A 26,905-nucleotide genomic window follows, 5' to 3' on the forward strand; every position below is an offset into this window, starting at 1 on the left:
TCGCCATCACACCCAAGCTAGAAAATACAGTTTCACTGACTGCGCGTCCCAGTTCAACAACAAATGCAGATTTCATGTTGGGGTGTTGGAGGAAAGAGCAGAAAGAGTCGTACTTGGTTGGTGGGCAGAGATGAGGAGGTTACAGGCGGATTTATCTGGGACACGGCGTATGTTTGCAGAACAGAGGGCAGCAGCGAAGTCTCAGGAGAGTGGCTTGTCGGCACTTCTCGTCTCCAGCAGTATCTACACTTTCCAATCATTCCTCATGCAAGCTACATGCTAGCACATTAACTAAGACAAAGAACAGGACGATAAATTACAGGCAAATACAGGTCCATTAGTTTTTAAAAAGACATTATACTTTAAGTAGGAGGCAAGTATTTCCTCTCTCCAGCATGAGCAGAGTTACAGTGGACTGAGGCTAAATACAGTTCAATGCTAACGTCTTTGAAGTGTGCAACAAGCTCTCTGAGACAGAGCTGAGTCTCTGCTCTTCAACCATAACAGAGATGAAAAGCTGAGTCAAACTCAAAATAAAAAAATATATATATTAAAAAAAAAAATACCCATCCATCAGCTATGCCTGCTTTATCCCATAGAGTAATGGTCCCCAGACCCTGATCCTCATATCCTTCACTTTTTGAAGACGTGTTGCTCCAGCACATAGACTTTCAAAGACTGCATCCTTAGCGTGCCACCAAATTCCTCAGAAGCCTGTTTTTGAACCCCGGTGTGTGTTAACTGGGATATTCACAAAGATTTTCCCTGTTTGCTCATCTTGACCACATTTGACCAGATTTTGGTAACTGAAGACATGGAACATTTTTTTACAAAGTGAATTTATTTGTGGTGTATTTGTGGTCATTAGATATTTCCACAACAATTATGTTGTTTCTATTACTCCAAATTCAGTTCTGAAGTATTTTTTATGGGTTATTTTTTATGGGTAATGTAACATTTCTCTCAGTTCTTCCTAGTTCTGTTTCCATTAAACTTTAAATTTAAGCTAAAGATATTAATTACTGAGAGGAGAAGGTAAACGTCACCAATGAAATCTTAAGCTACAACTCCTTAGGAGGAATTGATATATACAGATTCAGATTTTTCTTAAGAAAAAATAAATTATTATCCTTTTACAGAAATTAATTTGTAGAGTTGTACCACTAATGGTGGCAGCAAAGTGCCTGTTACTTCTGATTTGAAGACATTTGTCACTATTGATGTTTGAGACATTACATGTTTGGACAATTAACCCCTCTGGTTTTGGATGATGTTGTGAAGCAGGAAAGAAATGTGCTCTTGTTTCACTTTCAGAAACTTAAAATGCGTAACTGTGGCAACAAGATATACTTTTTGTGACCAGATGCAAATGATTAGCATCTCAAAAGCTTGAATAATACCAGACTCAAAATCCCAGAGGAGTTGAAAAGGAGGTGACCAGGATCACATCCTGTGGACCCTGACATCTCTCTGCCCGGCTTTCTAAAAAATGTGGCCAGACAGAGATTTAGGAAGGAGCGGCAAAAGCAACTGAGGTGGAGTAGCAGGCCTGGCCAAAACCTGGTGGTATTATCCAAGACATGTTGCTGTAAAATACCATCTCTGTCACCTGAATATTGAGCTGTTTTCATGTTGTGGCTGTCAAACACTAACAGTCTTCATTCAGAGGATCCTTTAGATTCATTTTTTCTGCCCCCAGCATCAACATCCAAAACGACTCTTTGAAGACGCTTGGATTATATGAGTCATTTAAACCATATTTAATTTTTGTTTGGATCAAAAACAAAAATTAACCCAATTTTTGAGTTGAATTGAATATAGAATAATCTTAGCTTCAAACAGAAGCTGCTCAAAAGAAAGGAGTATTTGTTAGTATTTCAAGAAGTTTAAGTTTTCAATAATGAATTCGTTCACACAGTTTCAACACAGATTATCCTGGGAGCTTCTTGCTGACATCTCTCAGTCAAAGTCCTTTGAAATAATGCCTCATTCAGCTGATTTTCATACCAGAGATCTGAATGCATGTTTTCTGACATGAGCTATATGTAAATTAATAACCTGTTTTAGAATCTGACAGAAAAATGCATTTTATGCATAACATAATTCAGCCGGTAAAAGGATAATTATTATTATTTATTGTTTTTTGTTTATTTGCTCACTAGAAGAGGTTGCAGACCACAATCTGATACTAAACTTAATAAGATGCACACTGACAAATGTGCAATTAACTGTTTATTATTTTGCTTTCAACTGGCTGGAGCCATATTGGATTTTGAGGTTCAGGTTGCTGGCAAACTACAGAAGACCTTCGTTTCCATCCTTCCCATTTGAAAATGTCAAGTAACGAATAATGGGATGCATAATTAAATCCTTGATCCGAGCATCCAGACCCAATAGGTAGAAACTGCCAAGTCAAAATCCGGATGCAGTAAAGAAAAAAGCGCCAGCATGTTGGTGCTTGGCAACATTAGTATTTACAGAGGTGGTGCTTATTGGAAACCGAAGATCCAAAACACGCAGGACAGTGGACTCTGGGGACCAGGGCTGGGTACCACTGCTGTAGGGGCTGTACGCCCGGGATGCAGCCTATCCCAGCTGCCACAGGGCAAAGGCAGAGCACACCCCCGGAAAGGCCTCTGGTCCATCACAGGGCCAACACAGAGAGACGAACAGGGATGATGATTTGCTCATGCACACTCGCAGCCTAACTGCACCCTGTCTTTGGACTTGCAGAAGGAGAACCTGGAGGAAACTCAGGCAGGTGCAGGGACAAAATGCAAACTTCAAGCAGCAGGAGGTGCGAACCCATGACTCTGTACTTTTGCGGCGACAGTATGGCTGTATCGCAAAATACCAAAAACACTATTATCTGCATCAATTAAACATATACCAGCCAATAATTCTTTCAGTAAAAACTCACTAAATCCTCTTAGGTAGCAGACAACACTTAATACAGGAATGCTGCAAAAACACAAACTCTTACCACGTATTTTTAAATATCTTAGAACACTTGAAATAAGACAAAACTAACTTACAAACAAATTTTCAGCAAAATGTAGGAGCTTGTTTTATTATAAGTCAATAATTCCTTAATCATGATAGAAAAGTAGTTCCACTGGCAGATTACTTATATTATGGAAATATCTTGTTATATATCAAAAAATCCATCAGTGGAATTACTTACTTAAAACAACCTGCAATGCTGAAAAGTTATTTGTATGTTAGTTTTGTCATTTTTCAAGTGTCCTAAAAATATTTACACTAGAAACCAGACAAAAATACTTGGTAATATTTTTGTGGGTTTTTTTGTAGTGAAGGTTGTAAAACTGATCAGTGATTCATCTCCTACATGCCACGACCGCAGAGAGCTTTCAGCTCACACAGCTCCGTCTACACAGGCTCCTCACTGAGCTAAAGACGGGCAAGGAGATTCTGGACATGTATCGGAGATGGAGGGGAGGGGAAGGAAGGAGCAACGAGAGGAGGGGAGACAGGGTGAAGGTGGATCAGGACACAGACAGCTTGATTGATTAAAGTATGAAAAGAAATAGACGAGTGGAGGGAGAAGGAGAAAAGTAGAAGAGGACATTAGGTTCCCTAAATGACTTTCTTGAGTGTGAGAGCAGCCTGAAATCCTCGTCTGGCCAAACAGAGCCTTGGCATGTGTACAACCTGCAGCCAGAGGCTCTTAGTTAGATTGCAATCAATTTCCATGCCTGGGCCAAGTGGGGCTTGCTACTGCCAAGGCCAAGTCTCAACCTTAATAAAGCAGCGTTCGTTTATGGGAAGCTTTCGCTAAGCTGGCGAATGAGTCCTGCTCACACAAGAAAACCATAGCAGGAAGAGATTTCCCCCCCCCCCTTTTTTTCCAGGAACTTGGCTATAATGCATGTAGACAGCCCTGTTAGGTCCTGTGAGCATTTTCTCAACCCCGGAGAAGCAAACATGGCAGGTTCTTAGAGAAAGCCAGTGAAGCCCCTATTCAGCGGACTCAGAGCCAGATGGCCTTGCCAAGAACGGCGATCTGAAAGTGAAAGTCAGGTTCAGCAGGCTGAGTTTGAAGGGAAACTACATGAAAGACAAGAAGGAAACTCTATTAAACTCATTTTGAATGTTTAACTCAGACTTGGCCACCGATTAGAGCTGAAGGTTTGACAACGCAGGGGAGAAAGTGTCGCCACGGAGCACGGCACGACAAAAGAAGCAAAGAAATGCCCAAACAAAAAGACTGTTGAACTGACAAACCAGCAGACACTGTAAACTCTTAACACTGACGGTAACACAACAAGACGCTGACAGGAAACACAAAATCTCCCTAAAAAATTCCAAAAAGAAATTTAGAAAACACAAACAAACCAATAGGAAAAACATTCTTTGTACAAATATTTGCAGTTAAGGTTAGTTTTGATTGCAACATTATGGTTGTTACATGTTTTTTTTTTTTTTTTAGCCCAAAGATAATGATTGTTTTGACTCTGAATTTTCACGCATGTAATAAAAACAGGCAGGCTTTTTTTTTTCTATTTTATTTTTGAGTATTTAAGTTGCTGTAATGCAGTAACGGGCTGCATGAGAGAGGATAGGGGGCGCCGAAGAGTGACAGAATGCAGAAAAATAACAGAAAGTGTATTTACAACACACCGAATGTTTTCTGTCAAGTAAAAAGAATGCTATATAACTCTATATTTATATATTTATATATATTTATATATGTATATTGGAGGCCCTGGGCTTGGCAGCGCAAGGTGGGAATGCTGTTTTTGCAAGTTTTTGTGGTGGTGCGTTGTGGAAAAATCTGAACGTCCGCACAAAGCAGTTTGATGGCATAGAAAGATTAAAAAAAGACGGAAGGAGATGAAGTTTTCCAATCAATAATTTTGTCTACCCTAAGCAAGTTTAAGGAGGGACTCTGCCTTGTTCTGATAGAGAGCATGAGGACAGGAACGTGAAGGGGGCAGACCCACTGTGGGCTGTGCTGTGGAGGAGGAAAGAGGTCGTGACGATGTCAGAATGTGGTTTACAATTTAGCTTTTTCACTGCGCCGACAGTTGAAAAAAGGGATGCTTGTGAGAGGATGTGATAATGGATCAGGATGTGTTAGTAGGAAGCTCGGCTTTGTTAATCTGAGCATCTACGAGCGTTCAAGTCTGCGGAAAAACAAGAACTGAATCATGTATGTGTGCGCATGTTTGCATGTGTGTGTGTGTGTGTGTGTGTGTGTGTAACTTCAGTTCATCCGAATGTCAGTGCAAAAGATCTCACTCCCCTGTATCAATGCAAAGAGGGTAGTTGAAGCTCCGCCCAGAGTTCTTTACCTCCCTTCCCTTGCCAACATCCCTTCAACAGAGTAAAGAACTGAAGCTGTTGTGAAAACAAATGGAGGTTTTTCCTTTCCTCTCTCCTCCAGCTGGATCCTCCAAATTTTCCTCCTCCTCCTCTTCCTCGCTTTCTCTCCCCCCCACCACCACTCTGTCCCCCCGCCCATCTAGATGAAGTACTCCTTCTTCTCTTCGGCTCCGGAGTGACCTCCCTCGGCGTTGATGATGGCCGTGTCGGCGTCAGGGGCGTCGTCGGAACCCTTGGCCTCGTGGGTCAGATACGTTCCTGTGGGACGAGGAGAAAAAAAGCGTGACCCAGTGAGCCGGAGACAGAGGGGAGAAGGGTGGAGTAGAAGGATTGTAGAGGCCATAAAAGTCAACCACTGGGAGTGAAGGTCCCCAGTAGGATGGGATGTTTGAGATGAGATTGTGTCAACATGTTCCAGTGTGGCTCCGAAGCAAATACAACGAGAGCTTTCAGCGGCTCGTTGTTTTTCTGGTGGTTTAATTGTCTGAACTACTGCGGCGGAGACAGATAATCAGCCCAACAGAAACATCAATCTACCAGCTAATGATGTTTCTTATTTACTATCCAAAATCTTTTTGAGCTAATTGTTATTCAGAATATGCAGAATTGACATTTCAATATCACCATAGAGCTGCTTTCTGTGAGATAAAGTAATAAAGGATCAACTGTGTGGCGATGCTGGGAATGAAGTCTGGCACTGCTTCAACATTCTGGTTAAGGATGTGGGGAGAACCCGCCTACTTATTTATGTTTATATAAACCACTAAAATGACCATAAAACCATTAAACCCAGAATGCAGCAATGGTGTTTTTAAGTTTTGCTATGTTTCTGCATGATCTTGATTATCTGGCAGCAAACTAAACCTAGCATCCCAACACCAGTGCCTTTCTGATGGGGAAAAACTAAACTGTTTAAGTTCACCACACCAACCAAAGTCAGTTTATTATAAAGTACAGCTGAAATCATACTATATCTAAATTTGCTCTTCTAAAGCCAAAGTTTGCAGCTTACGATCAATAGCCACAATCAACCATCAGGTGATTTGTTTGGGATCATTATGCTGTTAAAAGACCAAATGATGTCCCAGTTTATATTTTCAGATATTCAGTTTGCATGTAGATGGTGTCTAATGGTTGCTATTGGAGACCAGGTGACTGTAGGATGCCCCTGTTTACTGCGACTCAGAAATGTTGACATTTCTTCTCTGCTGCAGTTGTTTTAAATATTAAAGTTAATTCTTCAACATTATGTGTTCAGATGTCTTTCCTATAACCATTTCCCAAATTATGATAATTTGACACACATCTGTCTTACTTTAATGGGATGTTCTCTTTTCCATTTCCAACATGAGAGGAAGAATGGGCATCTGCTTCATGTTAATAAGCATGAATATATGTAACTATTGTTTCAGTTACATAAAGACGTTTTTCACTAAAAGCTCGATAGCTGTTACTGTTGGGGCTTTTTTTTTTTAAAGAGCAAACAAAGAAAAATTAACAACCAATATCTTAATTCTAGGATTTTCTTTGCACCCCTAACTGAACATACTAAAATGAAAGGATGAATTATATTTTTAGTGCGATACGACGCAATAATGACTAAACTGGTTTTGATTTTGTCTGCTAACAGTTGTGGAGGCATTGCAGCTCATTTCTAATAGTAGTGCATTTTATCTGGTTAATATTAAAGCCAGAGTTGGTCATGTATGTATAAGGTATAATATTTAATGCAGCAACATAAACTGTGTTTACTTAGCTTTGCATAGCTTTTGTTAGGGAAACACACTTTTACAGCAGTAAGTTCATAATTTGACTTACATATAACAAAGCAGGCATTTACAATTATTTAAACAAAAATAAATCTACATATTTAGACAAACTTTCACTAGAGGCATATTTGTGAATACTGAGCTGTTTAGTTAGGATACATTGATTTGAATTTTGCTCAAAGAGGCAATCAGTTCAGTCTCTGGATGTTTTTGTGAGTCCCAGCTGAACAGGAACCTAAACTGAGCCGGACAGAGTGACCTGGGAAATAAAATGGACCTGAGCACAAGCAGTAATCACACAATATTCTGGAGAATCTTCAAGCTCTTACATCATATTCTTGTAATCTTCAGTTATTGTTCTACGATTCCCATTAGAAGCATAAAAGGTTATTTCTTTTAGGGACAAAAGGTAAACGTGTAACAGAAAGAAACTAAATACATTTTACTGTTCTCACAAAACTTTAACCACTGAGTTAATAAGTCACTCTGGGATGGGAGTAATTAATTTTACCATCACAACAGTATGATTTATTCATTTGCCCAAATAACTGTGACTTAATTAATTGCCAGTAAGACGAAATCTGAAGCGAAAGAAAGCTGAGTAAACAAAACATGTAATGAACAGTAATGAGTTGTCATCAGCTTGTATCACTGGGGCTTCAACATGCAGGAAACAGGAGGTCTGAACAGACTGCACAGATCTGTCAATGAGGTCATCAGATATAAAGATATTTCACCCACTAATACCAAAGTAAAAGTTTTAGTCATAAAAACTCATCTAATACTTCTATCACTCACTGTTTTCTTCAAATTATTCAGATTTTTCCCTCCAAATTGCAGTATATTTTTTATCTAGGTCACCATATGTCTTGTGACAAAAGCTGCAGATACATTTACATTTCATCTAGCAGGCTTCCTCTGATTTAAAGAGCCCTAATGACGTCACAAAACAGCCATCTGGGTTCTGCACGTCAGTCGGCTCAACGCCTCACAGCCCAGTTTAAGCAACACATCCACCATAATGGATTTTAAAACAGTGCCCAGTTCCCCCCATGTCCTGTTTGGAAGCATCCTTGTTATGTAACATCCACACATTTCAATGGCCTTCACTGAGATTTAATGTACCAGACCAACACAAAATGCTGCATAATCATGAAGCTGAAGGAAAATTATGCACTAGGCAGATCGAATCAGACAAGAGGAAAACAGCTGTGGTTGTCTGGTTTTATAGTCGGTGTCTCCTTTTGTAGCCCCAACCTCCTTACGCCAAGAGCCTTATATTTAGCTTCATCCTCCGTTGACCCTTAACAGCTTCAAAGCCCCTGATGAGGAACGGTGTAATGTCTCCACCATGTATCATGATGAGGAGCCTGTTTCAGGGCCAACTGCAAACCAAACAGTGTCAACTTTTGTCTGATCTTTTTCCCAATATGGCCTCTGGAACCCTGCAGACAGGACTTCCTCTTAGAGGCAGGCAGATCCATCTAAAATACTGATAACACTGGAACTATGTCGGTATGAGAATTGGATTGATACTAGTGTGATGAGATTAATACTTTAGTTTCAAATTCCCTGTTGAATTCTTTTTACCAAAATAATAATAATAATAATTCAAAGGAACACCCAGAAAACACCTAAAAGTCAGAAGTTTGATGATGTATCCTGTTTTAAAAATATATACCTGTATTGGTATCAGTATTAAATTGTTATCAAAATATACAGTATTGCACACTTCTACTTCTTTTAGTTTTATTTAAATAATCTCTTTGTTCTTACCTTTCTTATGTAAGTATATTTATAGAATATACAACTATTCCCTTTTTACCAACAGATGCGTCTTTATGTTGGACTTCTGCAGCTTGTCCAGAGATTTCATGGGTTTCTTTGCTCCATTTCAAAAATAATGCTGCTTTTGACTGACCTGTCATTGGGGCAGCAGTTATACTATTGTCTTTTTGGACTGAGTAGTGAGATGCTCAAATCTTGCGATAGGGATAACGTAATCCCTGGTCAGGATTACGTTATCCTGACCAGGATCCTGACCAGGATAACGTAATCCTGATGTAAATTTCTCCACCTCTTTATTTCTAACGTGGCTGCTCTGTTCTTTGGTCGTTATGTTCCTGTTTGCTCACTGATGTTCTCAAACAAACCTCTAAAACCTTGACCTTGGCAGATTTACACAGAGATTTAATTACACACAGGTGGAATTGAATTACTCATTAAGTGACTTCTGAAGGTAGTTCTTTGTAGAGGGTTTTATTTAGGGGTATCAGAGTGGAAAGGCCTGCATTCAAAAGAATGTCAGATTTGTATTTGTAACTGAAAACCATGTTATACTTCCTTACACAACACTATTTTATGTTAATGTGACATAAAAACCGAAAATACATGTGATACACTTTAAGAATGTCAAAAACTTCCGTCGTCATCTTCTGTCCTCTACATTTCAAATTCCCTCAGTCATTCTCTCTATATTCGTGTATGTGGGGATGATATGTTGCCGTATTTTTGCATGCATCCACACATGTATGCCAGCTTGTCTCTCTGTATGTTCATACATGAATGTATGAGTGCGTCTGCGGGTTTGTTTGTGCAGAGCTGCTGACCTTTGTGTCTGATGAGGTATCTGCCGAGGACGATGAGGAGGCAAAGCAGGATGAAGACGATAACAGCCACCACCCCTCCGATCACAGCGTGGTCCATGCCTGAAGGTCCCGACATGGCTGTCGTGTCTTCAGAGGAGGTCAGGCGGGGCGGGATGACAGGAAGAGAAGAAGTTAGGACCCGAGAGAAGGGAAATATAAGAGTAAGAGTAAGCTGGAGGAGATAAGAAGAAAACAGAGAAAAGACAAGACAGAGAGCATTCCTCGATGTATAAGAAGCAGAGGAATCATAATGGGGGAGAGGAAAAGAAACATGGGGTTGGTGGATGAATATTGGTGGAAATGGAAGACAGATGATGAAAGGCAGCAGAAATAGAGCGAGAGAAAATAATGGGGAGAGTGACAGAGGGAAGGCAAAAAGAAAAGATAAGAACAGGGGAGCAAAGAAACATGTCAGAATATAATACCCACTGTGGCAAACCTTCTTCACAAGACAAAAACAGGGAAGCAAAAACAAAGCCAGGAGAAAGAGAGTCGCAATTTCATCACCCTCCATTAACAATTGTTTGTGCCTAACTTACACAGAAATGTGCAGCTTACAGCTTCCTTCAGTGAACGGGAACGAACATAATTCCAGATGTTGGGTGAAATCTCCCCAGCTGTCGGTTTTATTGTTATGCTAGCTCTACGCAAGTTTTAGAAAGACAGAGAAACTTGTTGGGGGTCCAAAACGAGCAGGATATCCTGATAGTGCAGCAGTCATTGGACTGTTTCTGGTATCACATTGTCAACATGGCTGCCAAGTAATATCTTAATCTCTTGAAAGTTAATGCATGAGTTGTCATAGTCAGTTTTATTCACCTGGTTTATGCAGACAAGCAAGAAATTTGACTTTGGTTCCACTTTGCTCTGAATGAAGATGCTTTAAATATATATCAGAAAAACAGTTGCCTTGTTTTCTCCTTCATTTTTATTCCTAAATCTGCTGATATTGAGCAATTTACTTTAACCAGAAAAGACTTCAAAGTGCCTCCTTATGAATGAAGATGCATTATGGGTCATCATGGTAATTATGACTTGTATACTTAATATATTTATCGAACAGTTAACATTACAAAAACATACAAACATAGAGCAATTAACCATGAGAAAAAGAAAAATGTAGTAATATAACACGTAATAATAAATATGACCACCTATTAGTAAATACTAGTTATGTATTTTATTATGTGCTATTAATATTATCAGAAAAAAAATATTTTTTGTGAATTTTGTAAATCAATAGTTAATAGTTGCTTGTGTGTTTCCTCCTTAATCTGTGACGAAGTAGAACTACTTACAAATTCATCCACAAGAGATTTAAAGTTTTATTCCCTTTTGTTTACATCGGCCATTTTGGCCTCTTAGGGCTTGGAGAAGGTATCAGTTTTCAGCCAAAACTATTTGACACAGCATTTATTTCGCCTGTCTCTTTAGGCTGTATAAAAGCCCTGGGTGTTTGTAAGAAAGTCACTCAGATCAAATCAATCCTGAAGTGGCACTTCCCCAACGTGTGGGACATAAAAAGCATAAAACACTTTGTGAAATCAAGGGGAGAAGTTGGATTCCATTAAGCGAGTGTTTGAAGGACCAAACAAAAGGAAAAAAAAAAAAGACAAAGGTTATTTGGAGACCCCGTGTGATTACAGTAACAGGATACAATGACAAATGCAGAGATGGGGGAAAAAAAGAACGAGATCACAACCAGCTGATGTGGTGAGAACCCAACTTTGCAAGGAGGAGTAGCACTTCTATTTCTCAGAGAAGTGTAGGACCTGACAAGAGCTAACCGGCAGAGAGCAGAACAGCGGAAAAGCTTGACGAGTGAGGGAGAAGTGGAAGAAAAAGACAAAGTACACTTAAAGTGGAACACACACTCTGAATGGCCGGCGTGGAGGTGAGAGGGGCATGCTGACGAGGCGAGAATGAGAATGAGCCAATAAATCCTGCTGTCAGCATCAAAGGAAGGCAGACAAGACCCAAGAACAACTCACAGCCAGCGCCCGCACCCTATACCACACTGACACACACACACACACACACACACACACACACACACACACACACACACACACACACATACACAAACACACACACATGAAGTGCAACAATGTGTAAATGACTTGTACCATTTAAGAGGTCATGCTAGCTGGCATGTCTTAGAGAAATGCGAGTGTGTGACGTCTTGTTGTGTTCAGAGGCGGTTTGTCCATGTGCGTCGTGTGTGTGGTGCTTTCAAAAATTCATTTTCCTGTTCCAGAGTTCAACATTTGTTTTCTCCCCAGAACACCAGACAGAAAAAAACACAAGAACCACAGGAAGGCACCGGTGCATCTCAATAAACTAGAACGTCATCGAAAAGTTTGTAATTCAGTTTGAAAAGTGAAACTCGTATGTATATAATCACAGATTGATTACACATAGACTGATATATCTCAAGTGTGTATTTCTTATAATTTTTGAAGTTTATGGGTTGTAGCTAATGAAACTCCAAAATTCAGTTACTCAGAAAATGTTAATGTTATAATAATGCAGTGTTTTAATAGACCAATAAACAGGAGTTGTTGGCCTCATGAAAACCATGTCCATGCGCTGTACAGTATGTTCACTTAGTGACCAGACTTCAGCTCCCCTGCATTGTTGAGCATGGCATTTCTCATCTTTTTCTTGTACATTACGTTCTGGCTTTATGTTTTTATCTTAGGCAAGATTATTTCCATTTTATTCTGTTTTGTCACCAGCAGCAGTCCACTCCCAGAGAATCCTCACCAGGTTTTTCTGTCCATTAATATGCTTGGATGCAGCATTCTGTGATCAGCCAGCTCTTTCAGTAAGGACATTTTGTGGCTTATCCTCACTGTGGAGGATTTTTGTGTCTGACTGCTGGACAGACATCGACTGTCAAGGCAGCAGTCCATTCCATGATTGCGTAGGTAGGCCATAACATGCTTTTATTTTGTTGTTCTAATTTCTAATTTTCTTAAAAGCTAAATGTGGGGCTTCAAATAACTGTAACATATACTCTTTAAATTTAGAAAAAATAAAAGCTTACGGGCGACCAATAATACTTCCTTGAACAGGTTATGATTGGTCTATGGGTTATAGGCCCATAGACCAACATGTGCATTACATGTTTTGCACAAAATCATTACTTGTTACTTGAAATTCAAATATGCTGCAGCAGCCACACTCCAACTCAATGTTTACACTCACACATGTCAATGACTGCAAACAAATGCACACTTATACAACTATACACCTTTGAACAGCAGAAATGGAGCCTCCTGCACAACCAGCTAGAATGTAGCAAGTGGTTTCTGGATGGTAAGTCACCAACAAACATTTGCATTTTCCAGCAGCCATTGTACAGTGAATGCAACGGTAAAACCAGCTGACCAAACATACTGGATCTCAGCTTGGGTTGCTAGGTAACGGCACAGTGCCCTTCGGTTGTGACACAACAAAAGGGAGGTTTTTGAAACAGCTCATTTTCCAGAGACCAAAAAACATTAACTTATTGCCAAAAGCTATGTGAGTTTGTTTCAGCACTTGGAAGAGTATAAGCTTGCAAAATGTGACATTTTTCTTAACAGGTCCCCTTTAAGGTGTATCCATCTGTGTTGTTAATTTACATGTGAATTTCCCTTTTTGAATTAAAATGACTGTTATGGGCTTTTCAGTTACATCCCAATGCATTAAGAAGCACCTGTATGCTGTGTGGGTGGGGATTTCATTCATTTTTCAGCGTAAGTTTTTAGAAAATCAGACATACAAACACAAGACAGCATCACAGACAGACAGATGCACAGACAGGTGGTTGAAAACGACAGACACCCACACAAACATGAGACTGCTGGAAAAAGTTATACCTGTCAAGTTGCGTGCATCACCTTCTCAAGATGAGTAGATGGACAGTTGAATATTTAGATGAATGATGGATGAATGAAGGGATGGATGGATGGACGAGTGGATGCATGGATAAAGACGAGGAGTGCATGTTGAGGATACGGGGGTTAAGGATTAGGGAATATCAATAAGAGGAAAGAGGACAACAAGAAAAAAAAAAGCATGAAATAGCTGCAAACAGCCACAAAAATCAAATTTTTGTCCATCACTGTGTGTTTTCTGGGATCGTTTGCATGGGTCTGTATATAAAACAAGTGTCTCTGACAGCTATGCAGTCTGTGTATTGAAGGAGAAAATAACAAAGCAGTGACTTTAATGTCCCCCCTCCCCACTCTTTCCACTCCATTACTAAACGTCTTGTGTGAGTGCAAGTGTGGAACTGGTTTTACCTGTGAAAGTGTAAACTCCGTTCGTCTGGACGGAAACTGAGGGGGTGAGGGATGAGAGGGAGGGAGTTGCAGGGGATGGAGGGATGAGAGGGGAGGAGTCAGGGGAAAAGGGCAGGTCAGGGAAAAGGGCGTTGGAGAGGGTGGTGGTGGTGGAAGATGGCGGGATGGTGGTTGAGATCACAGCCGTCGAAGGGGAGGAGTCAGGGGAAAAGGGCAGGTCAGGGAAAAGGGCGTTGGAGAGGGTGGTGGTGGTGGAAGATGGCGGGATGGTGGTTGAGATCACAGCCGTCGAAGGGGAGGAGTCAGGGGAAAAGGTGGAGATGAAGTCACTGAAGTCTGACCCTGAGCCTTGGAAGACGTCAGGTGGGGAGGAGGGAGAGACAGAAGTGGGGAAAAACGTGGGGGTAACTGTGTTTGAGGAGTCGGGGTCGTCTTTGTGGGTCGGGTGGAGGAATATGTGTTACAAGGCAAAGAAAAATAGGCAAGCAAAGCGTAACAATAATAATAATAATTTAAAAAAAACACAAACAGACCAACCAACGCATTGAACAAACACAGCACATCAACAGCCAGGGGAAAGAGGCGCAACAATGTGCGAAAGCGGTTGGGTGGTTATGGTTGCACGGTTGGATGAGAAAAACAAAACAAAACAAAAAAAGGAAATCAGAAGAGAAAAAAGATGGACGTACAAGCAAAGCCACAACAAACAACAGAAGAAATAAAAATAAAAGAACATGAAGAAATGTAAAAGATCCCTGCCTCAACATAAATCCCCACTTCTCCTCAGTGTTTCTCCCCTTACCTTGAACCTGAAGTGTGTAGCTCCCTCTGCCTTTCCCAACGTCGTTGGCAGCATGGCAGATGTACATGCCATTATCTGATTTGTTGAGCACTGAAAAGGACAAGAAAGCACCGTCGGCTTTGGCCAGTGGGGGGAGCTCTCCCTCCGCCTTCTCCCAGAAGTAGCTGGTGGGCCTGAGACAGATGAAACGAGAAACCTGAGCTGCTTGATGTGCACACTTTGCAAATAAAGTATGGAAGCAGTGGAGTAAAAAGATGGAGAAAGGTGTGGAGGAGGTGGAAAAAGAGAAAAAGATTCAAGAAGAAGAAAGAAGAGCAGAAAAAAGACAACAGCAATAGATGAAACAAAAAGGTAATCTTAGGATTATCATGTTACAATCACTAGCTCTTGTTTTTGTTAATGTCATAAACAAGACAAAGTAGCTCATAAAAAAAGAAATATATTATATCTTACTATTAACAACTCTTTTTTTTTTTACTTTGATTCCCCTAAAGACAATCCACAGAAAAAGAAACTACCTTCAGAAGTCACATAATTAGTAAATAAAGTGAATCTTTTGGGCTGTTTTTGTTCTTATTACACCTCTGTTAAACTGACTTACTAGTCAAAGGCAAACTAACCTAAATGAGACTTAACGTTTTTGGCCAACATGACCCAACACACCACAGACAGTAAACAGGGGCAGTGGAGATGTCATGCTCCGGGGATTCTCTTTTTCAGTAACGACAGGAAATATGCCACCAATATGGAGACATTTGAGGAGAAATACAGGACAATGCTGGAAGAAAACCTGCCAGAAACTTAAAAAACTTTAGACTTGGAATTAGATTCACCTTCCAACAAGGCAACTAAACATAGCAGCTTGTAAAGTTTACAAGTTTAAGGACTTGTAAACTGAAGCTCATAATTCTTCTCCATGCAGTCTGACTGATCTTAAGCTGCTGTTTAAAGCTGAAAAACCACAACGTTGAGTTTCTGTCACGTAAAATCTCATAAAAAAACCCATTGATGTCTGTGTAGGGCTACAGACACAATCTATTGCAAATATGTCACTACAATATTTGTGTCCACAGTATTCGTATCACAAAGGACTCTTTTGGAGTTCAATAATTGCTGGCTAACATATCCAAAGTGTCCTGATAATATTCAAAACTCTTATTTGCATGTTAACGTAATCATTAGCCTGTTGGACTGAGCTTTACGGCTGCAGATGTTCACACCGGACACAAATGGCATTGTCCAAAATGCTACAGGTCACACAAGGTGATGGAAGGGCAAATAAGAAAATAAGCACATATCACAACTTTTATCATCATACCAAAAATATCCTCATTGTAATATTTTCTGATATTGTATTTCTCAGGTGTTTCCTAATGAAATGTGAAGGATTTTAGGAGGTATGGTCACCTTTTGTTGTAGAAAGAACAAAAAGTTTTTGAAGAAAATGCGAGTATGATGATCGGAAAGACGGAGGTGTTTGCTCCAAAAGGAGATGAAAAGAAACGCAGTGAGAGGGAGACAACAGAATCAGAGCTTCAGATCTGCCCTTGTTAGAAAAATCCATTTGGCGTAACAGATTGTATATGAGAGAGATAGCGAGACGTGCCTTGATAAAAGAATCAATTATGCAAATAGCAAAGTCCTTAAGCGCTGTACAGTAATTACAATGACAGCAAGTCTGAATCAGGGACGGATCTGGATGTCTTGGACTGATTAGTTGCTCTCTGAAATGTGCACATAAAGGTGCATTCAGTAGATTTAAAGTGTTAGTGAAGTGAACATTTATCCCCTCTTCTTATAATTTGTCAGTTTACACCAAATATATAAAACAAACTGAATAACTTGAGCTAAAAACAAACTCTCTCTCTTTCTAAAACTTGCATAGAGCTAACATAAAAAACAACAGCCGAGTCCCTCGACACTTGGCATTGCTTTGTTAGTTTTGCATTTCCTATAGGAATACAAGTGCCAAAGACAAGCTCACGTGCTCAGTCAGCACTCCCAAGACAAATGAAAAAAAGATTATCCAAGCATTAAGCATTTAAAGCAAGTGCGTCTGGTTACCTGCTATAAAATGTAATCAGCTGTTGTATTACGCTGCCTCCAAATGTGACATAATATGCAATTAACTGAACAATTAACTTCACATTTAACGGCTGTAGCTTGTGTTCTGTTATTGAATGTAAAGCTAATCTCTTTTACAGCGGCTACGGGTCAGAACACAGCAAACCTGTCACAGGAAGCATGTGTAAAGTATTCTTTTACGGCTATAAAACCTGCTTTTAGTGTGAGCTTTATGCTTAGCAAGCGTCCATTAGCTCAAATTTGAAGATCATTTTATGATCATGACCCCTGCATGAAAGATTCTGTATTTTCAGATTTGATAACAGAGACAGCAGATTAGATTCAGTCGCTATTTTCAGAGTTTAACAGTAGATAAAATAATTAATCAAATTGTAAAGCTCTCAGCTGTATAAAGTCTGACAAGTTTATTTATTTTATTTTTTAGCAGATGGATCCAGTTAAACTCTTTTGATTCCATTTGCTCTCAGCAGAGGGGTTTTGAGGCTCATAAGGCAGCACGACTCACAAAAGAAGCTCTGATGCTGTTACTTCCTGCCAAGCATTAAAAATCCAACAGTGAAACTCAGCGGTGAAGAAAAAGAAAGTGAAGCTTGACTTCTAAAGACAGATATTTTACTCTCTACTTGGTAATAGCAGAGGGGATCATAGTCCAAAATCACACAAAACTTTTAGTTTCTCTGCTGCTTTATCTGTAAAAAGCAGCAGAGAAACCTTTAAGCCTTTATAAAATACTGCTGGAAGGTCCTGAAATCAAGTGACAATAATATTTATGCATCTAATAAGCTTGGCAAAAATGCAGCAAACAGGTAATATAATATATTATTGGGAAAAAATAAATATAGATAATATATTGAAAATATATAATTCTGCATTAAATTTACACCACTGCATCAGCAAAATTAAGTAACTAGGTGTTAGAATCAGCCAGCAAGGCTTCAACTCCATTATGTTGTGAAATAAAAACAAGATTCATTTCAGTATTCTATCTTAAAAAAGAAAAGAAACAGTAAAAAGTTTCAGTTTCTTCCTTTGCCGTATTGTTATGACTCATGCCATTGAGCTGACATTGCTGACAGCTGTTGTGCTCAGAGCTGTCAGTAAAGGATATTGACAGGTCAGATAGACGGTGCAGCAGAGGAACACCAGCTAAGTTATCAGAGTAAAAATATTTTACATTTCTGTGAGGTTCAGTGAGGTTATGTGGCATATTATCAGTAATGATTATCTTACCAGGATATTGAGCTGAGTCGTCTCAGATACGCATAAACTGATCTAAGTTTATATTGACTTTCCAGGCAAATAGTGGCATTTTATAGTACAATCGAGTAACTACTTCAGTTGTTATGAAAATGCTGAATATATTAAACATGACTTAAAAGACAATTGACTTTATAATTTGTCGCCTTGAAATTGTGCATCTGTCTCTTTAAGAAGCTCCTAAGTGTTTTGACACTCCGCCTTCAGCATGTCATCACAACAATGCTTCTCATTATGCCGTTTACAATCATTTTTAGGGCAATCAATTAAGCAGTTTGTATGACAAGCGTTTCGGCCACAGCAGATTGAATGATTCATCAATGAATCAGTGTGAAATGCAGAAGAAGGAGTTTAAAAGACTTTAAAAGTAGTCATATTTTTGCCAAAGACTTGGAATAGTCTGGATCTCTTAGCTCTTCAGCATTTATTGTCTCTGTAATCTGGGGTAATTTCTTATATTCAAATTGTACTTAATGTAATGCTATAATTAAAAATGATATTTTTCTACTTCCCCATACAGGTAAAAATATATATTTTTCAATGTCTTGGTAAAATTTTATGAAATATTTCTTAAGGTTCTCAACCAGGCCCTTGCATACTGTAAGCTCCACGTGTGTATTTCTTTCTTCTGGGTGGGTTTCCCTGCTTTTTGGCACCCAAAAGCAGCCGACGGTAACAGTGCTCACTTCCAGAGCCATCAAAAAGGTTTGTGAATTGTTCATAAAAAGTGAAATCAATGGTTAAGTGTGTAACATCATCCAGACAAAGCTGTCTCATGCAGCAGGACTCTGCGCAGTTACATTGTTAGGAGACTTTTCCTAACATTTTGAAGCACAGACACAAGCATGTGTCAATAAACTGATTTCTTTTTAACTGCAAGCCTGGAAATAGTGATGCAATTTCTGCCAGCTCTTGTTGTCTTGTTAGTTTAGAAAGCCAGCGATGCCGAAATTTGTTGTTACTGTGATGGGTTTAGGGTCCAGTGGAGAACGCTCTAAAATAGAGAACACTACATTTCCCTAAGTTATAATACGAGTCTCTCCGTCACTGTTTAATTGCTCTTCTAAACAGTTTCATGTCCTTTTTATCGTTTTATTTTAATTTCACTATGCAGTGCTAATGTTGGATTAATTAGTCATGTTGGAAAAAAATCAGATTTTGAATGCATGTCATATTTTGGACCCACTATTACACTCATCCACATAATGCAGCAAATACCAAGTCAAATGTCTAATTTGGAACAACGCGTAGGAATGATTTTTTCGTTATCATGAGAAAGCAGATGTCTTATTAGTGGTAGGTATAGCTACAGAGCTAGTGATTTTCTCAATGTAACCAGTGACAGTAAGACTGATATAAGGCATCAGCAGCCGTGTCCTAAAATAATTTACAGCTTACTGTAATCGTATTACACGCCTCCTGCTGTTTCTAAAGCGGACCATGACCTTGCACACTTACAGATGCTCGCATGAAACAGGTTTTAGTTCTTCAAACCTTCTCGGCTTTAAATGTGTTAAATGAGCACGGGAAGAGGAGCTTAACTTGTAAAATGACTAGAGGAGTGAAAATGTGATGAGATTATGAACACTTGTTGGCTGCGTTGATCAAATAGATAGGAAATATAACAGATTGTAGAACGCAGATTTTCTGCCTTTCCTTCTTGCTGCTGGGCGTCAAAGAAACCAGAAAGAATTCGACACGCTTAGCCATCCTTTCAAACCTAAAACGATGAAACTACTGAGGGAAAAAAGTGTGGATAGGGGAATGTAGTGTGACATTTATTGAGTCTGATTGGGGAGGGCAGCTCGACGGGAGGCGAAGGAGCTGAGTGGCTGGGTGTGTCGGAGGAAAGGTGTTGTCGCGGTGATTGGGTTTTGACTGACAGCTGCAGGGACGGCCTGTATCTGATTTGATTGGACACTAGTTCACCCGCAAGCCGCTGTTCACACAACTGAGCACGCTCCAATCCTTCTCCTTTTTCTACCGCACACACACACACACACATACACAGACACACACACATACATAGTATATCTTTCTATCTTCACAAGGACTTTGCATTCCATTCATTTTTATGACCATATTCCAGCCCTAACCCACAAACAGTACTTTTTCTTATGGGTATTTGGGACCTATAAGAAGAATGGGGTCCTCACAATGTAGTATTTGCTTGAAAAATGGGCCTTACAAGGTGATGCTAAAACACACAGATACACACTCACTGAGTTCCTCTTGTTTTTTTCTCTCATTGCCTGTCTTGGTCATTTGTTGCTTGTCACCATATCTTTCTGTCTCCCTTCCACCCACACGTCGCTTTGCTTCACTTCACACTGCCACTCCTATGCCTCTTTGTTTGTTTTTCTTCCCTTTCCACCTCCTGTTTAGCCATCCTCTTCTTATATACTGTTATTTTTTTTAAATAGCACTTTCTGAAACTTAGCTATGAACAATATATTATCATACTTTAAAGAACACATCGTAGTTTTGATTACTTCTTCTACTTACTCCCACCCTGTTTGGTCTGCTTTAATCGAACTCTAGTTCGTTTAAGTCCAGTTCGTTTGGGAACGTGCGCATCGAACACTGATGCAAACCAAACAAAGTTAACTCTTGTCCGCCTAGAAACCTTGGTCTTGGCTCAATTGACGTGAACTCTCAAATTCATATGTGAACGCCATGCAGGCCAGAGACCGCTCCAAAAATGACCATGCAGGGCATTCTGGGTAAATACAACCAAGACAAACACAAGAGTCCAGCACTAGTGGAAGAAAGAGCTTGTGATCTTTTATAAAAGACAAAAGAGAAGTCCTGCTAAAATCTGACACTGCTTCACTTTTGTTCACATTTCATGAATGAAGTTGTGCTCCGTGTCTTCTTCAGAGGTTTTTGTGTCATTTCCTCCAGTGGTTGTTGGTACAGCGCCACCACTGGCGAGGAGGGGAACAGGTTTTCCAAAGAATTTGATTCGATTGACAAAGTTCAGTGTGAAAGCAAACCACACTGACTGAAAATGTGACAAATCTTCCAACTCTGGTCCCAATAAATTGAGTGTACTGGACTATCAGGTGTGGAAACCCCATAAGAGTGACACTATATTTCAAACTCCAAACTTGGGCATCAAAGCATAACATATGATAGCAAAGTTTGTATCTCAAATTTGAGTTTAAAAAAGCAGAATTATATGGTGACCTATACAAAACTAAGTTGAAATACTGATTTTTAGTTAGAGTGCAGCAACATTAAATCATTCTCATTTATTTAACAGTATAGAAAAAGAAGCCTCTCCCAAAGCTAATTATCATCGCTAAATGTATAAGAGGAACATTTGAAGGGATCAGTGATTAATTTAGGTCACACATCAGTTCAATATACTTTTGGAAAACAATATTTTTACCAAAGAATACAATCTCTATTTAATGATAGATTGTAATAGGCATCAAGTGAGTATTGCTACTGCTACATGCTGCTATCATGTAAGGAAATGCAGTTTTTAAGTTACGACTCTAAAAGCCTGATTTTATGTTATAAAAGTGTTTTAAAATTACTGATTTGATTTAAAAATCTGTGGAAATGCCTTTTGTGATTTATTCATATTTTATACTTTCAAGCTTTTTAGTTTTTCTTTACACTAAAATATGATATTTAGTCTTAAAGTATATTTATAGAATCTCCTGAACTCTTGCACTGACAAGTCCATTATGACAAGAAAGAGCCATTTATTACTGCAGCACAGGGCCATTCCTCATGTAAGAGCATGCATAATTCAAAGGGATGGTTTCATCCACTGAGTGCTATTGTATCACAGACAGATTCTCAGCAGATCTGCCCGTAGGACTCCGTCACAGCCACTTTTATTGTATCGATGCATACATGCAATGACAGTCACCTCCTTCTCATCAGCCCCCTCTGTTTTTCACTTGACAGTCAAACTTAGCAGTTAGTCTTCTTCCTCAGCCCTCCCGTGAAACGATGACAGGGCGACGACGGCAGAGTAGGGAAAGGATGACAGGACGGTCTAGCTGACGGGGAGGGCGGGTGAAAAGGTGCACGTCGAGAGAAGGAGAATTATGGGAAAGGACGGATAGAGGTGGTAGGGAAGGAGGGCAAGGAGGCGGCGTGACAAGGCGGAGAGCGGCGAACGAGGTGTGAGTGACACGCCAGCCGAGAGATACCAGACAACGGAGGGGATGGGAGGAGGCAGGGAGGAGAGGAGCGAGAGGATGGCAGAGCGGATCGATGAAGGTTCATCTATAATGCAGAGAGGCCAGTGGAAGAGTATATTTGTGTGGGCAGGATTTAAGACGCTGGCTTGTTTCTGTGTGTGTTGCCTTCAGAGGAATTGTGTACAAATCATATGAGTGAAAACATGAGAGCTTGTACAAGCAGCTGCTATGTTTTTTTTTTTTTTTTTTCCTGAGTCATGTTTGAACAAGTAACTATTTGCTCAGGCAGTTGTCAGAAATTGAACATGTTAATGTTTGATTACTTACAAGTGTTTCTAAACTCTATGGCTGGTTCCTGTACAAGCAACCTGCAGGTGTAACTATTTTTGGAGGTGTTTATTGGTGCTAATGATTGTATGCCTACCATGTAATTTGATGCACTTGCTTAAATTTCAAGAGTGTTTATATTTTTGCATCTTTATACTGCGCTCCTGTTCTGTATTGTTTTTTTGTTGTTGTTTTTTTTAAGTTTTGTTTAGAGGTTATTAGCAGCAAAACTTTGCCTGCAGTAAATGTTTATCTTGGCTAACTTGGATTAAATTAGCATGAATCCATATAGCCTGAGGTGAGAGGCTAGTTCAAGCACATTTTTACAATTTTGAACAGTTCCAGTATAAAAAATGTCGCACTGGTTGAATAAAACTCTATTTCATAAGCCTTTCAAATGTCCATGGGCCTTTGGAAGAGAAATGTTCCCACATGGCTACAGATCCTCCACTATGGTTTCCATTTCCAGTCATCCTTAGTTTCACAGCATATCCCCCAGGAAGGTTTTCTTTTCACCAAAGAAACTGTTTTAGCCTCACCATAGCAATTCCACATAAAGTGTTGGAAGGTTTTACAAGACCCCATATATTTTCATTTGTAATGGTAGGCTTTTTTCTGAAAAGTCTTTCTAGCAACTAGCTTTATTGTAAATAGTACCAAATTATTGCTAAGGAGTCCCTTTTTGCTAAGTTTTTTCCTTCTCCCTTCCTTGGAGCGAGGTGGTACCAAATCCAGCCTGGTTTCAGTTTCAGTTATTTTAAACTATTTAGTTATTGCTCTGACAGCTATTTTCTTATTGATGTTTTCTCACATGTCACGTTTAAATGAGGTGTTCTCGATTTTAAGGAGTAGATAAAAAGGACATCTGTTTCATGTCAGAGAATGAAACATTTTTGTTTATGGAAACCAAAGTTCCTACACATTTTTTTTTAAATGCATCTATTTTTCCAATGAAGTTTTTCTTGCATTTTGCTAATTTTTCCCATCACCACAATAACATTGTGAAGGATGGTCTTTGTAAATAATAATTTAATGATAGTTTGACTATAGTTTTAACAGTTTTGATTTGTTTTAAATAGAAAAAAATCTACTTGGGTCTTTGTGTCCTTCAGCATAGTCATTAACTTTAGCCTCCAGGAAGAACTTATCTGTATTTATACAAAATGAAGACATTAAAAAAAGTTATCTACTGCAAGTCGGTTATTAACATTTCAAACCATTTTGCCTGAACCTCATTTTCCTTCTGTTGAAGTCCTGCACCCTCCTCCAAGAATTTAAACAACTTAATAATGAGGCTTTCTCTGCTAAATAACATCAAATACAAGTTTAGTTTTTACATAATCCTATCCAAACAGATAGAGCAGTCACATGTATACCTCAAACCTTGCTACAGTTTTGTGCAAGTGTAAGTGACTTTGACACAAGGATACTTGGACCAAGCTGCTTTTCCTTTAAAGATCCTAATTACCCCGGCACGCTAATTAGGTAGTCAGTAAATTGCTTAAACCTAATGAGACCTTAAACATAAGGAGACAAATGAAGACTCGGGGAGGTGCAATTGACACCGATGGATTCAGGCTCTGATACAGACATATCAAAGCCCTTATTTGTAATTCTTTTAGCCTTGTTATATATTCTGAGTTTTCGGACTTGTTCTAAATTCAAGGAAAAAATTATTCAAATCCTGATGGAAGAATTCAACGTACTTAGGTTATTTACTGCAATTTCATCAAATTTATAGCAAAATCCTCAAAGCATTTAATCTATGCTTATGTTTTTTTGTTTTGTTTTTGTTTTTTACTGATGACAGAACATGATATATATCTTCTGTAATGTGAGAGAAAAGGAAGTCATTTTTTGCTGCAGTGATGATGCATTGTTTCCAGGCAACGTGGGCACCCACAACGGTGTGTCTCATTAGTTCCTCTGTTTTAAACTATCTGAAAACCTAATGAACTCACTGCCTCAGCTGCGATGTCTGAGAGGGTCTGAACTTGATCTTTTCCTTTTTACTCTCTCTTCTGTTCATCTGAAGCCACTTCACTAATCAGTCCTTTAGTATTTAAACCCGCAGTAGGTCACCCGTCTTCTCCTCTGAGCTCAGTGTTGTCACTTTTCAGTGTTCTGCTATTCCTGACGAGTCCCTCCTATGTATCAGGTTCTGCCTCTGGCTGCTCCTCCTGAGTTGTTTTTCCCACCTGGTTTCTGTAACCTTACATCTTCTTTTTGAAGTAAAGCTCCCCTTTTTGTCTTTGCCACCTCGCCTTTGGTGTCGTGGTTTTTGGTCCTTTGAACTGAGCCCCAATTGTTCCGCTTACCATTATAAAGATTTACAACATGAACCAACTTGTGTTAGTGTGGCTCTGGCAGATGAAAAACTCAGCATGGTTGCATTAAAACAGCCTGAGCTGAGATCTTTGTAAAATTAGAGCAACTGTTTAATGTTAATGATTTGGTTTTGTTGTTAAATGCAGCAGTTTATTTATCCATTCTTCCATTTGTCAGCTTATCGGCGCAGGAACGTTAAGCACATCCTATCACAGGATAAATAACCACACATCGACAGAGTCATGCCTAACAGCAGCATTAGATAGTTATCCTACAAAGCATTTTTATGAACTTCACAGGGAAGCTGTAGTACTTAGGTAGAACCCACACATGCATGGGGAGAACATGCAAACAAGTACAACGGTCCTGGATTAAAATGCATCCTGCATTTTAACCTGTTTCCTGTTTCTTTCCTTGCTCCTGCAAAGAAACAGTGCAAACAACTGCGCCACCATAAAGCCCTAATAGAATCATTTTGCTGAGAGTCAAAGAGAAAGACTGCATTTCTTCCTTAAAAGGATGTCAGAGAGTACAACCAGAGGTGAAAGTATCACCTCTGGCACCTAGAGCTATTCAGAGTGTCCCCATCCTGTCACCTTAAACCAAGCGGCCCAAATGAACACTGACCCTCGGGTCAGCAGCCGTTTTTTGTGGACTGAGTTGTCATATTTTTTTCAGAAAAACGTACTTTAAGTCAAATCTGAGCTCACAAAAGTCCTACAAGAGGATCTCTATTGCTTTTCTCTGAGAAAAAGGAATGATGTGTAACCTTAAGTTCAAGATTGTCACAGTTTTATTAGACAAAGATTTGAGAGCTTCAGCTCAGCTGAAATCTCATAGAAGTCACAGAATTTTGCAAAAGTGCCGACACACAATAAGAATTTTTCATATTTTGTCACATCATGACTATTTCAATATATTTTAATTGTATTTCATGGGAAATGATAATGATGCACAGTTCCAAATTTTACAACATTGAAAATCTATTTGCATTCAGACACCTGGGTCAAAACTTTGCACAAATACATTTTTCTGTGATTCCTGCTGTTAGTTTTGTTCTGGGTGGGCTGGGTGATAAAACAATATTAATATGTATCACAACAGAAACATGGTCAATATCAATAGAAAATACTCCAGTTCAGAACCACATGGCATTCTGGGGCGTGTAAGTCAAGGAAAGGTTTTAGCCACTCAACCTGTCACGGCTCAGTTATGTGAGGTTGGTAGCATCAACCAACTCATCTCACTTTGATAAGCTTGTAACAACTTGTAGTGTAACATGTGCAGAGGCCGTTTCATGTTGTGACTGCTACTACCTTCTGCACAACACTGATGGTCGCTAGCGTTGTGGAGAGCAAATGAGGTTAAGTACTCAACCAGCTCATCGATACATTTGGATTGTGGGAAATGAAGGAATTTGTCACTAGAAATGTAGGCATCTGCAGACTGTGAGACCGAGTCTGTGCAGACCACAAAATCACACAATATGTGGGAGCAGTTTAAAGTTTAGTCACCGTGCTCCATAACTGGCTAAATATAAAAAAGAGCAAGGTGAAGGGGAAAAAAATGAGCGTAGCAACTCAAAAGGAAAGTGTGTATAAAAGCGGGAAGGTCAGCAGTTTGGAAGTACATTGGATATTTAAAGCTAAAAACGCTATGAAACTGATATAAAATACGTATATAGACTAGCCGTATTTTGAGGCTTGTCTCTACCAGATTTGCACATCTAGAGTAACACATGCTGTTTTCTTCAATACCAAAATCCTCAGGGTAAGATCGGATAGAACGTCTGGGAACATAAATTTTTAAGTCTTGCAGAAGTTTATCAATCCCAATTTCACCAGAAGATTCTAGTACATAAATATGCCACAATCTAAATGAAGGTGTC

At 39.4% G+C, this 26,905-nt stretch overlaps 1 protein-coding gene across 7 annotated transcripts in view; it reads right to left on the minus strand.

The window, feature by feature from the left end:
• Positions 1–3,852: 3,852 nt before the first annotated feature.
• The window catches only part of cadm3 (cell adhesion molecule 3), a 146,844-nt gene continuing 123,791 nt past the window's right edge, over positions 3,853–26,905 (minus strand). For 5 of the 7 annotated variants that reach the window (XM_015056666.1, XM_015056668.1, XM_015056667.1 and 2 more), the window contains exons 8-12: positions 14,858–15,030; positions 14,056–14,487; positions 13,630–13,650; positions 9,725–9,850; positions 3,853–5,604 (exon numbers count right to left, since the gene is read on the minus strand). In XM_015056666.1, the coding sequence (XP_014912152.1) occupies positions 5,486–5,604; positions 9,725–9,850; positions 13,630–13,650; positions 14,056–14,487; positions 14,858–15,030 (871 nt within the window). In that variant the 3' untranslated portion in view covers positions 3,853–5,485. The remainder of the gene's footprint in view (positions 5,605–9,724; positions 9,851–13,629; positions 13,651–14,055; positions 14,488–14,857; positions 15,031–26,905) is intronic. The other 2 variants (XM_015056671.1, XM_015056672.1) reach the window with 2 other exon arrangements.

The sequence above is a fragment of the Poecilia latipinna genome, unplaced genomic scaffold (assembly GCF_001443285.1).
Source record: "Poecilia latipinna isolate Pla-1442-1.1 unplaced genomic scaffold, P_latipinna-1.0 Scaffold1398, whole genome shotgun sequence".
NCBI classification, from domain to species: Eukaryota; Metazoa; Chordata; class Actinopteri; order Cyprinodontiformes; family Poeciliidae; genus Poecilia; species Poecilia latipinna.